Source organism: Oryctolagus cuniculus, chromosome 3 (genome assembly GCF_051225735.1).
Source record: "Oryctolagus cuniculus isolate XC-2025 breed Fujian yellow rabbit chromosome 3, ASM5122573v1, whole genome shotgun sequence".
Taxonomy (NCBI): domain Eukaryota; kingdom Metazoa; phylum Chordata; class Mammalia; order Lagomorpha; family Leporidae; genus Oryctolagus; species Oryctolagus cuniculus.
The window spans coordinates 16,835,243-16,847,685 of NC_142869.1; the positions used below are offsets into that span (position 1 = coordinate 16,835,243).

The 12,443-nt window shown below is 40.6% G+C and overlaps 1 protein-coding gene and 1 pseudogene across 9 annotated transcripts in view; one reads left to right on the forward strand and one right to left on the reverse strand.

Annotated features, from left to right (window-relative positions):
• The window catches only part of SGPP2 (sphingosine-1-phosphate phosphatase 2), a 148,458-nt gene that overhangs the window by 48,852 nt on the left and 87,163 nt on the right, over positions 1 to 12,443 (reverse strand). For all 8 annotated transcript variants that reach the window (XR_016231431.1, XM_089328977.1, XM_089328976.1 and 5 more), the window contains one exon: positions 3,413 to 3,592. Coding sequence is in view for 7 of the 8 variants with exons in the window: in XM_089328977.1 (XP_089185103.1) it covers positions 3,413 to 3,592 (180 nt within the window). In the remaining variant the exon portion in view is untranslated. The remainder of the gene's footprint in view (positions 1 to 3,412; positions 3,593 to 12,443) is intronic.
• Positions 3,601 to 9,479, forward strand: LOC149127268 (type 2 phosphatidylinositol 4,5-bisphosphate 4-phosphatase pseudogene; annotated as a pseudogene). The gene has a single exon (XR_016231432.1). The product of XR_016231432.1 is annotated as a type 2 phosphatidylinositol 4,5-bisphosphate 4-phosphatase pseudogene (transcript).

Here is a 12,443-nt window from a genome sequence, read left to right on the forward strand (position 1 = left end):
AGAGGAACCAAGGACGATGGCACCAACTAGGAATGGACATATTTACATCCTGATTTCAAAGCAGCAATCCATACTGCACTAAGCCTCAATATTTGCGGGGGGAATCAGACCAGGACTGAGTCATGTAAGGGACACACATATATTCTGCTACAAACTAGATGTAGAGATACAATCCACTTGCTTCTAGTCCTAATGATGTATGAGTAGAACCCAGAGTCCTTTTTTCCCCTGTAACATGTGAGGACAAACAGCCAAATGAATGTCTTCTCTTTAAGGTTTACTGGGGCACGTGTTTGACACAGTAGATCAGACACAGTTTGGGACGCCTGCATCCCACAGCAGAGGGCCTGGAATTCGAGTCTTAGTTCTGATTCCAACTCCAGCTTCCTGATAATGTGCACCTTGAGAGGCAGCATAAATACTTGGGTCCTTGCCACACATGCAGGAGACCTGGAGTGAGTTCCAGGCTTCTTGCTTTGGCTTTTCTCAATCCTGACCGTGGCGGGTATTTGGAAACTGAACAAGCAGATGGAAGATTTGCCTGCCTGTGTCTGTCTCTCTGCCTTTCAAATAAATAAAAAATAACTTTTAAAACATTAAAAGATTTATATTGATTAAATATCATATTTTTAACTATGTTAAAAAATTAATGGGTTAATGTATTCAGAAATTACAGTTTAGGTATTACCCTCAATACATATTTATATAAATAAATCCATTTTTAAAAGCTGTTTATGAGCAAATAACCTAAATAACTAAATATATTTATCATTAAAAATTAAATGGGAGAGAAACTCATAACTTAGGCCTTTCAAAAACTGATAGACAAAAATCTTTTAAGCAGGACCAGGAATCTCTAAAAGGAGTATTTAACGGAGGTTGTTGGGGAGGCATTGCAGAGCAGTGGGCTAATCTGCTGCCTATGATACTGGCCTCCCCTATTAGAGTCCTGGTTTGAGTCCAAGTTGCTGCTTCTGATCCACCACCCAGCTAACACACCTGAGAAGGTATTGGAAGATGGCCCAAGTACCTGGGCCCCTACTATCCACGTGGGAGACCCAGATAGAGTTCTGAGTTCCTGGCTTTGGCCTAGACAAGCTCTGGCTGTTGTAGCCATTAGGGGATCTCTTTCTCTGCCTTTTATCTCTCTGCCTTTCAAACAAATAAATAAAACCCTCAAAAATGAAATAAAATAAAAGGTTGTCTTCCTTTGCTGGCTATTTTTCACCTAACAGTAGAATGTTCATAGACCTTCCTGGAGATTGACAGCTACTCAATGAGGGACAGTGTTGTGGCCATGATGTCCTTCCAGGGCAGCTGGCATTGGGTACAACACAGTTCACAAGCGTGCGTTAAGGTAATTCTGACAGTAATGAGAAGCACAGACATGTTTGATCTGGCATCACATGTAAGTTATGACAAATGTTCCTATCTAGTTGGAAATATCCTACTTAACTGTCCTATTCCTGCTTAGGAAACAGAGTTCTAAGCTCAGGTGTCCAGGTAGAAGATTGCAAGGTAGAGCCAAGACCTGACCTAGTCCTGACCTCTTCAAGTCACACCAGTCTAACACCCCTGTTTCTGTACTATCTAGAACAGGGAACATCCCCAGATTTCTGGGATAAAGGGGCAGGGTGAACCAGTACTACCATTTGCCTATAATACTGCTAAAATTTAATGAAATTCAAAATTAGGAATGGGTAAAATGTATGTAGTCAGACAAAAGTCAAGCAATTTGTCTCAAAGAAGAAGGAAAAAAACCTTCATTGCAGTAATAATATAATCTTTAAAAGCCCTTATGGGGCCGGCGTTGTGGTATAGTGGGTAAAGCCACTGCCTGTAGTGCCAGCATCCCATATAGGTATGGTTCAAGACCCAGCTGCTCCACTTCTAATCCAGCTCTCTGCTTTGGCCTGGGAAAGCAGCAGAAGATGGCCCAAGTCCTTGGGCCCCTGCACTCATGTGGGAGACCCAGAAGAAGATCCTGGCTCCTGGCTTTGGATCGGCCCAGCACCGGCTGTTGCAGTCATTTGGGGAGTGAATCAGTGGATGGACAACCTCTCTCTCTGCCTCTCTGTAACTCTGTCTTTCAAATAAATAAATAAATATTTTAAAAAAACATATCTAAGAGGAAACATTTAAAAAGCACTTATTTTTTTTTACCTTTTATTTAATGAATATAAATTTCCAAAGTACAGCTTATGGATTACAATGGCTTCCCCCCCATAACGTCCCTCCCACCCGCAACCCTCCCCTTTCCCACTCCCTCTCCCCTTCCATTCACATCAAGATTCATTTTCAATTCTCTTTATAGACAGAAGATCAGTTTAGCATACATTAAGTGAAGATTTCAACAGTTTGCTCCCACACAGAAACATAATGTGAAAAATACTGTTTGAGTACTAGTTATAGCATTAAATCTCAATGTACAGCACACTAAGGACAAAGATCCTACATGAGGAGTAAGTGCACAGTGACTCCTGTTGTTGACTTAACAAATTGACACTCTTGTTTATGGCCTCAGTAATCACCCTAGGCTCTTGTCATGAGCTGCCAAGGCTATGGAAGCCCCCTGAGTTCACCAACTCTGATCATATTTAGACAAGGCCATGGTCAAAGTGGAAGTTCTCTCCTCCCTTCAGAGAAAGGTACCTCCTTCTTTGCTGGCCCATTCTTTCCACTGGGATCTCACTCGCGGAGATCTTTCATTTAGGTTTTTTTTCCCCCAGAGTGTCTTGGCTTTCCATGCCTAAAAAGCACTTATTATAATTGTCATCTAAGTAGATATTATTTACGTGAAATTCTTCTAATTTTTTTAACATTTATTAATCTACTGTCATTTGGACAGTTCTAGAAAAACTGGAGCCATAATTTCTCATGGCTGAGCCCTAACTAGGGACAGACAAAAACTTGGAGGCTAATTTGGGGTGCAGACTCTTTTGTCCTGGGCCTTGGGGACCCTAGCAGGGGGATTTTATGGAATCGTCTCAATCCTGGAGGTTCCTTCACTAGGATTGTAAACTCTGCATCTGTTGCAAACAGGATGACAGCGCTGACTCAGGTGCTGTGTGAGCAGGCAGCTCAGAGTGAAAATGCTTCCTGAACAGGGACAACATGTGTCAGTCACTGGGGGCAGCCCATGTCACACTGGTTGTGCTGGTACGAGTATTAACAGTGTCCATGTTCACTCTCAGGCACGCCTTAATTTGGAGCTAAATTATATGGCCACTTCTTTTACGAGGTAATCCTCATAGATTGCTCAATAGGTTTCAGTACTCCCTAGTCTTTGTTTCATAAACCTTTGAGTTCCTCAAAGTGGCTTTAAGAGAAAATTCTGAAATGCAGCCTCTGTTTACTGCCTCATTCCACAGTGGTGCTGGACCTGGAATGAAGGAGACTCAGGTTGCCTTACCTGGTATCTGTCCACAGTAGAGAGAAGGAGGGTGAAGGAAATGGCGGTAGCTGCCATGGCGTGGGTGGATGGCATTCCAAATTCAGCAATCACCCTCTTTTCCAATTTCACAACAGGAGGGGAAGAGGGACGGGGCCACTTCAAGATATCCTTGGTCACCTGACCAACATACATCACCAACTGCAAAACCAAGGGACCAGGTCAGTTTAACCAAATAAGCAAAATAAACGAGTGTCTGTGTCACGGATTTATTTTGGGTTTCCCAGTTTGTCAGTTTGAAGTCTACCTTCTCTTTGATCAAATACATATTAAGAAAGTGTTCCAGGATATATTGGTTAAAAGACAGCAGGTTTTCTACTAAGTAACTAATAAATGACATTAATACATATATTATTTATTATAATCACATATTGAACTCACACTCAGATAGTTCATAAATGTGCCAGGCCCTGTTCAAAGAGCTTAATTCTCTGAATCCAATAACACAGGATCCATTTTACAGATAAGTAAAGTTATGCTCCATTCATAGACAGACTGGCAATGGTATAGGAAGTGTGGCTTCAGTCTATCCTTTAAACAAACACATAACGCTACTTCCAAACCCAGGATGATCTTGGATCAAACATAATCAACATTCAAATCAGGCAGCCTCTGTGTGTGTGTGTGTGTGTGTGTGTGTGTTTAAGATTCATTTATTTATTGGAAAGTCAGAGTTACAGAGAAGGAGAGGCAGAGGCAGAGGAGAGAGATCTTCCATCCACTGGTTCACTCCCTAAATGACTGAAATGGCTGGAGCTAGGCAGATCTGAAGCCAGGAGCCAGGATCTTCATCCAGGTCTCCTACTTGGGTGCAGGAGCCCAAACACTTGGACCACCTTCTGCTGCTTTCCTAGGTGCATTAGCAAGGAGCTGGATCTTAAGTGGAGCACTCAGGACACAAACTGGTGTCTATGTGGGATGCCAGCATTGCAGGCAGTGGTTTTACCTGCTATGTGCCACAGTGGTGGCCCCATGACAGCCAATTTTTTAAAAATTATTTAACCACAAAAGTGACTGTTCTTATGGATCATCTAGTTAAACATTTTTGAATGCCACAGTAACTCCTGCTGTCTGTAGGTAACATGTTGGATTTAATTTAACTTCATTCATCAATCAGGCATATCTATAAAATAAATGGCATAGGCATATTTAACACTAAAATAAAGACAACACAATATGGAGTCTTTTCAAATGATTTTTCTATGACACCAATTAATGAAGACACCTCTCCTCTTTTTTTTTAAGCAGAAGACAGAAATCAGAATTTGTACCCTCAAAAAAGTTAAAGGAATATTAACAGCACACTCATTAATTTTGTCAAAGAACTTTACAGGACAATTTTACAATTTATGGCAAAAGAGGGAAGAGCAAAATTTTTTCTGAAGTATCTACATTTGCAACTGCAAGTGTGGTCTGAGGACTGGTGGCTGGGAGCTGTTTTAAAAATGCAGACCCAGAGCTGTCCCAGCCAGGTGATCCGTGCGTGCAGGGGAATTTGAGAAGCAGCTATGTACCTCATTCCCACACAGGTCACTCTGCCATGGCCTTCATCATACACCTTCTCATCTTACCATGACTGTATAGATCTTACCAGAGCTTTACGTAGCTTGTGATGGATGAAGTTACCTTGCTTTGGAACAAAACAACTCACTAATTCAAAATAATTTTGATTCATCAGCCGGATTGCTTTAGGAGTTCCCACATCCTGGGGTTTCTTTTCACTTCTCCGGTTGCTGGCTAATTCTAAGCGTTATTCCAGCACCCCCAGTATTCCCCACAGAAGGCACTGTGTATTTTGCTCTAGCTTAAAAACTGAGAACCACTGTCTGCACAGCAGGCCAGATCCACAGGCTATAAAGCCCTAGTGACAATCACTCTGAATTCCATGGCTGTGATTTCTAATCGGACTTTGAAACTTAACCTCTTTACCATCCCCTTATTACCAGGAACTGCTCTCCTGGAAAACAGCTCACTCTTTTTATGTTTCTGCCTCCCTCCTGTGACCCTGTAAAAACCACATCTAACTACTATCTGGGGAGTTGAGAAGCTTGTAGATATTATTGACCACTGAGAATTTATTTCTCAACCCATCCCTTTCTTCACCCACCAACATGAACAAAATGTTCAGACACAACGGTTAATTTAGTTCACTCAAAAAATATGTAACATCCTCACAGACAGGAAACCTTAAAATTGTAAAGACTGATGTAGGGTAAGCTGCGAAGTTTAATTTCATGAATTCCTTTGACTTAGACATTTATGTCTCACTTCCTCTGCCTGATGTATGTTTTTTAAGAACTAGGACAATTGCTTATTTCATTTAAAAATATTACCACAGTGACACATTACATTTCAAATAACAATGAGTGTAATGACAGCTCTCTTAAAACAAGAGAAAACAGAGCCACATTTTTCAAGTCACGGGGAAAAAGCACCATTCTCAGAAATATTAAGTCCTGCCTCTGCCATTACCATCACTGCCAGTGAAACTATGATGTGCCAAATCTTGTGCTAGAGTCCTTGAGTAGAGAAACAGGATTTCATTGTGATGTAAAAAAAACTCCGGAAAAAATGATCCACAGAATTCTATGAGGAGACACACACACAGACAGGCACTTTGGTTCAATCAGAAGGGCCAGGGGCACTAAGATGATGCATAGAGAGGCACCCAGGTTGCAAGAATTGCATGAGCAACGGTTCAGAGAAGTGATAATGGATTTTGTATAGAGGCAGCTACTAGGAGGTGAGGATCACAAGAGTTTAAACTGTCAGGCACAGTGCTACATAGCAAATAGAAGGGCTAAGTAGAGCAAGACTGACGACGTCAGGTGTTAGTGAGGATGTGGAGCACCTGGAACTCCAGCCACCATTGGAGGAAATGCAAGGTGGTACAATCACTTTGGGAAACAGCTTGATGACTTTATAAAAAGCAAAACACACATTATCATATAATCCAATCATTCCACTAGAGATATCTACCCATGAGCAATGAAAACTTATGTATAGAGAGACTTACACACATGAATGTTCATAGCAGCTTTTCTTGTAATAACTGCAAACAAGAAGCAAGCCCTTTCCACTAACAGGTGAAACAAATTGTGGTATAATCATACAATTCAATTCTTCTCAGCAGCAAAATTCAATGAACGATCACATATGCTTATGACATGGATGAATCCCTAATTACACTGGATGAAGAAGCCAGACTGAAGAAAAATAAACAGTATAAATGATGTGATTCTATAATATTTTTGACTAAATGTAAACTATTTTATAGTGACAGAAAGCAGACAAATAGTTAAAAAAGGAAGGGAAAAGAAATTACAAATGGGCATCAGGAAGCTTTTAGGATGATATGTATCATTTTGTTCATGGGAATGGCTTCAGGTAGGTACATATGCCAAAATGTGCCAAATGATACCTTTTAAATATATGCAGACTTGTAAATACACTAAAAAGTATCCAGTTGTGTGATTTAAGAAGGTAAATTGCATGGTATATGAATGATACATCAATAAAGCTGTAAAATACATGCAGTTTTTTGTATGTTGGTAATAAAAAGTGATTCAAAGTTGTTCTGAAATGTGCAGAACAGGTATCTGGGGTGAGCCTGGTGATGAGGCACTATGTTATGGGATGGCTTGGTAGCCCACTTGGAGATTCTGGGCAGAGGAACGCCTAATCTGGCCTGTACGTTTGGCAGAACCCTCTGATGCCAATTGGAGAAAAGGTGAGGCCCTTGGGATTGAGAGGAAACAGACCAGGTAAGCAGATATGGAAAAAGCTAAGTGCGAGATAAAGGTGTGACACAGGTCAGCAGAAGAGAGATTTGAAAGATGTTTTCCTTTTTTTTTTTTTTTTTAAAGATGTAAGAATGTTGAGCAAGTTTATTATGTAGGAGAATGACAAACAGGAAGGAATTATACAAGAAAGAAAAAAGAAATTGATGGAATATGGAGCTAAGCCGCCGGCCGTGAGCAGGGACAACTGGTCCCCTGGAAAACACCCTCCGGTAGCTGAGTGGTCATAGGCACAGGGGCATTAGAGGGGAGGAGGCCAGGGACTCTGCATGGCTCCCAGTGCTCAGGACAGTGCCACTCTAGAAAAGCCGCACTTTGTGGCTATTGTGACCGCTGGGTGTTCTTTCAGACATTTCATGTAGGTGAATAGCCCATTGGTATCCTCTAAACTGACAGCCTCACCGTTTTACAAGCAAACACCACACAATTTCATTCAAGCTTTGAACACACACTAAAATTTCCAAGACCATAATTACTGTGGAAACTGAGGGAATATTATAATCTTTGCTTATTTGGAACTTTGTCAAGAATTATTTGGGAAAATCAAGTTACTAATGCAAATGCTGTTTGGTGTATTGGGACTTTAACATAGCACCTCTCTAGCTGGCACACTCACAGGATGCCGCTGCATAAACATTAAAGTTGTTACGAAGATGCTACCATCCTATGAAATGTTCTAGTGCAGATATGCCCCAGCACGTAATTTTTTGTACAAGGCACATTATTTCTTAGAAATTAAACATGCAGGTAGGCCATATTATCTATGAATTTTATTTTAAGAAAGTAAAAGCAGTTCTTCAATGTAGTTTGACTTTAAAATGAGGTGCTATTATGCTTTGTTTAGGAAGCCAGACACAAAGACTACAGACTGTATGGATTAATTTTTAGGAAATACCCAGAATAGGAATTTTCCAGAGATAGAAAATAGATTAGTGGTTGCCTAGGGCTTGGAGGCCAGACATCTGAAATCAAGAGGTCAGCATAGGCCCTTCTCTTCTTCCCTGGCCTCTTGCCAGGAGGGGGCTGGCTCCAGGGCACATGGCCTTCCGGCCACCTACCCTAGGCTTCCTGTCCTAGATGCTCCTCCACGTGGCTGGTTCCTGGTGCTCGCCAATCAAAAGCCCACCATCAGGGAAGAAATATCTTAGATGCCCTTGTAATTGTCTCCTGATGTCCTAGACCCAACTGTAGACACATAATCACCCTTGGCCCAGGAATGCTTATTTCTGAAGAACAGCCAGCTCAACCTGCTTTGCCAATCCAACCAGAAGGTACAAGGGTTGTGTGTGGACACTGTGGAAACACATTCCTGTGGACGGAACTGAGGTTCAACACTCTGGCAAAATGCCCACACTGCAAAAAAATCTCCTCTGTGGGTAGTGCACTTCCACGAAGACGCTGCTGTGCATACATTACCATTGGAATGATTTGTCTTTTCATTGGAGTTGGGTTAACTGTTGGCACCCAAGACTTTGCAAGGCTACTTTGTGCAGCCTACGTTTCTTGAGCAATTGCTTATCTTTTAGGTCTGATCTGCCTTATCTGAGCTTGTTATTGGGGAGTCATAAGACTCAGCTATCCAGAACACAGTTTTGCATAAGCTTTCTTATGATTCAGTGATAACAGGTGAGAGTGTCTAGTAGTTCTTGATAAGCTACTCTGGACATCTTTAAATTATTCATCCTAATGGATTCCATTCTGGTTTATGTATAATAGTTTCAAGACTTTCAGAGTCTTTATGAACAAATGCTCATTGCACTACATTATATGCAAATAGATTGTTTTGCTGCTAGGTTTTCAAATTTGGAATAATAAAGTTGTGTTTTTATGTTCTTTAAAATCTCTTAAAGATATTTTCAGATTTGTCACCAAACACTGCATATAGTCTCATTTTTTCATTATTTTCGTTATTCCATTACTTGTTGTGAGTATTCCCAAGAATTGTTAATAAATGTTTCAATAGGTTCACATTTATACTTACATTTTAATTAAACATCATCAAAGTTGCTTGCTTTAAAATCTAAACAATGTGCATTTTTGCTTGAACTACTTACAGTAACTTTAGCCTAAGATATAGTGCCCTTATTCAGGAAATACGAATTTGGGTGTACCTTCAAAGACTTGACATCTTTGTCAGAGAAAAACATTTGTAGATACTGTATGCTTGTTTTCTGATGTTTGTAGAAAAATACAATATTCTGGTAGTAATTTAAAAAAGAGGAATGAAAATATTTATTTGCCCACAGTTGGAGATGTTGGATAAATGACTTTTCTCAAAGATCACAGAACTTCTTGTCTTTCATTTTTGTGTTTTTATTTATCAATTATAAAAGATTTTGTCTGGATTTACGGAATTTAATGTAATGTCAGCTACATGTATTCCTTTATAGAGATTGAAGGAAGCATTTCATATAACATTTTTTGTAATATTTCACCATTTAATCAAGTATATATTTATACTGGGTTGTGCTCCTTTTCATTAAATCATGATAAATTTTTCTTACTGAGATAATTATGTACCACATATATGTGAAGGGAGCTTATGATATTTTATACTAACTAAAATGTTAATGTTATAGGTACTCTTACCAATCTTACCAAATATAACTGATCAGATAGTTACTAATTTACTCAAGAAAATAAATCAGAGACCAAAAGCAACATAGTTTTCTAAGAATTCACAAGGATATGGAATCAGCTCTTCCACTGTCCATCTTTACAGTTTTGAAAAACAAATTGCTTAATTCAGAAGTAATGTTCTAAAATATTTCATGTGGTAGGATTAGATATTGAGATTATCTGAGTAAGTTAATTGGTGATTCCAGGAATAAGACTAACATTTTAAATTATTTATGTTTCTGATTAGTATAAAAATGTACTCATCAGAGAGTTTGGAACAAAATAACTATAAACTTTAAAGAGTAAATGATAAATGTATAAATGCAGTAGCTCAGGATTATATGTACCTTTGAAAATACTCTAATAAAGATTATTGTTCAAAAAAAAGAGGTCAGCATAGCCTAACTCATTTTGTAGGTTCTACGATAGAGTCCTTTCTTTGCTTCTTCCAGTTCCTGGTGGCTCGAGGTACTCCTTACTGTGTAGTTCATCTCTCCAATCTCGGCCTCTCTGATTACATGGCTTCCTCCCCGTCTGGCTCTTCCTTTTCTGTCACTTCAACCTTCCCTCTGTCTTTCACTTACAAAGATATTTGTCAGGGGCTGGTGCTGTAGAATGGGTTAAGCCTTCTCCTATGGCACCTGCACCCCGCATGGGCGCTGGTTCAAGTCCTGGCTGCTCCACTTCTGATCCAGCTCCCTGCTAATGGCCTGGGAAAGCAGTGGAAGATGGCCCAAGTGCTTGGCCCCTGCACACACATGGGAGATCCAGAGAAAGCTCCTGGCTCCTGGTTTCAGACTGGCACAGCTCCAGCTGTTGCAGCCATTTGGGGAGTGAACCAGAGGATGGAAGACTCCTTCTCTCTCTCTCTCTGCCTCTGCCTCTCTGTAACTCTGCCTTTCGAATAAATAATTTAAAAAAATAATGTCTTTGAAAGTACATTGTAAAGACTTACTGCGTAGACATTAAATGTTATTTCATCCAACTCCTTACTACCAATAAAAGAAGGCTTTTGAATGCTTGTGCTCAACATGGACCATCTAAGCAATGGGATTTTCTGTCCACCTGTATATTCCATTTACTCTGAAATCAGGATAGAAGGAAGCTAACCAAGATAGAAAGCAGGATAATTCCTCTTTGTGAAAACCTACTGAGCCCTTGTGCTAGCCCTCAGCTCCACACAGGTGCACCCAGCCAGCTTGCTGAAGATGTTAATGATCTATAATTGCTTCCTGAGTTGCCTCTTCATGGTTTTTGCTACACCCTAGGCCTTTGGGGCCTCAGTCCAGGGGATCCTGATGGATGAGGGAACTTGATTGGTCCCTTTAGGTAGGAGCACCCTTCAACTTTACAGAGCAAACTCCTCCATTCAGGACCAGCCTGAGAACTAAATGGAGAAGTGCTTCTCTTTAGCCATCTTAATTTTAAAATAGACTTAAATTTTGAAACAAGTTTTAAGTTGACAACAAGATTGAGCAAAAACTATGGGGAGTGGGGCTGGCGCTGTGGCATAGCGGGTAAATCCACTGCCTGCAATGCCAGCATCCCATATGGGCGCTGGTTCTAGTCCCGGCTACTCCACTTCCGATCCAGCTCTCTGCTACAGCCTGGGAAAGCAGTAGAAGATGGCCACTGCAGTATTTTGGGGATTCACCCAGCAGTGATCTCTCCCTCTCTGCTTCTCCCTCTCTCTCTTTGCCTGTAACTCTGCCTTTCAAATAAAAAATAAAATAAATCTCTAAAAAATATGAAAAACAAAGAGATGTACAGCCATTGAGGAACACTTCCCCATTTCTACTCCCAAAGCATTAAAAATCTTCCATCTCTCTCTGCCCATGTCCCCTACAAGACCAAGGAATAAGGGAATGCTTAGAGTCTTCCCTTGTCATATACTCTTTATGTCAAAAATAAAATTTTGCTCTACACAGTTGGAGTTCAGGAAAGGAAAGAAAACCCATGGAGACATACAAAATAGACACTATAGTCACTACATTATAAACCCAGACACAATCACCAAAAAACCTGAATGGTCTGTAATTTATATGCTAACCCAAAGAAATTATCAAATTATCATCTTGCAATGGGAATAATCCACAATTTGGCCTCACATCTACCTTGAGGGTAGACTCATATATTGAAGGTAAACGGGCTACTATAAATAAACCTATGCTCTTGATACTTAAAACAAGTAGAACTGACTATCCCTTTCTCCTCTCTGTATTATGTCAGCATTCTATTTTTAAAATATTTCATAATATTTATTTATTTATTTATTTATTTATTTATTTATTTTTTGACAGGCAGAGTGGACAGTGAGAGAGAGAGACAGAGAGAAAGGTCTTCCTTTGCCGTTGGTTCACCCTCCAATGGCCGCTGTGGCCGGTGCGCTGCGGCCGGCGCACCGCGCTGATCCGATGGCAGGAGCCAGGTACTTATCCTGGTCTCCCATGGGGTGCAGGGCCCAAGCACTTAGGCCATCCTCCACTGCACTCCCTGGCCACAGCAGAGAGCTGGCCTGGAAGAGGGGCAACCGGGACAGAATCCGGTGCCCCGACCGGGACTAGAACCCGGTG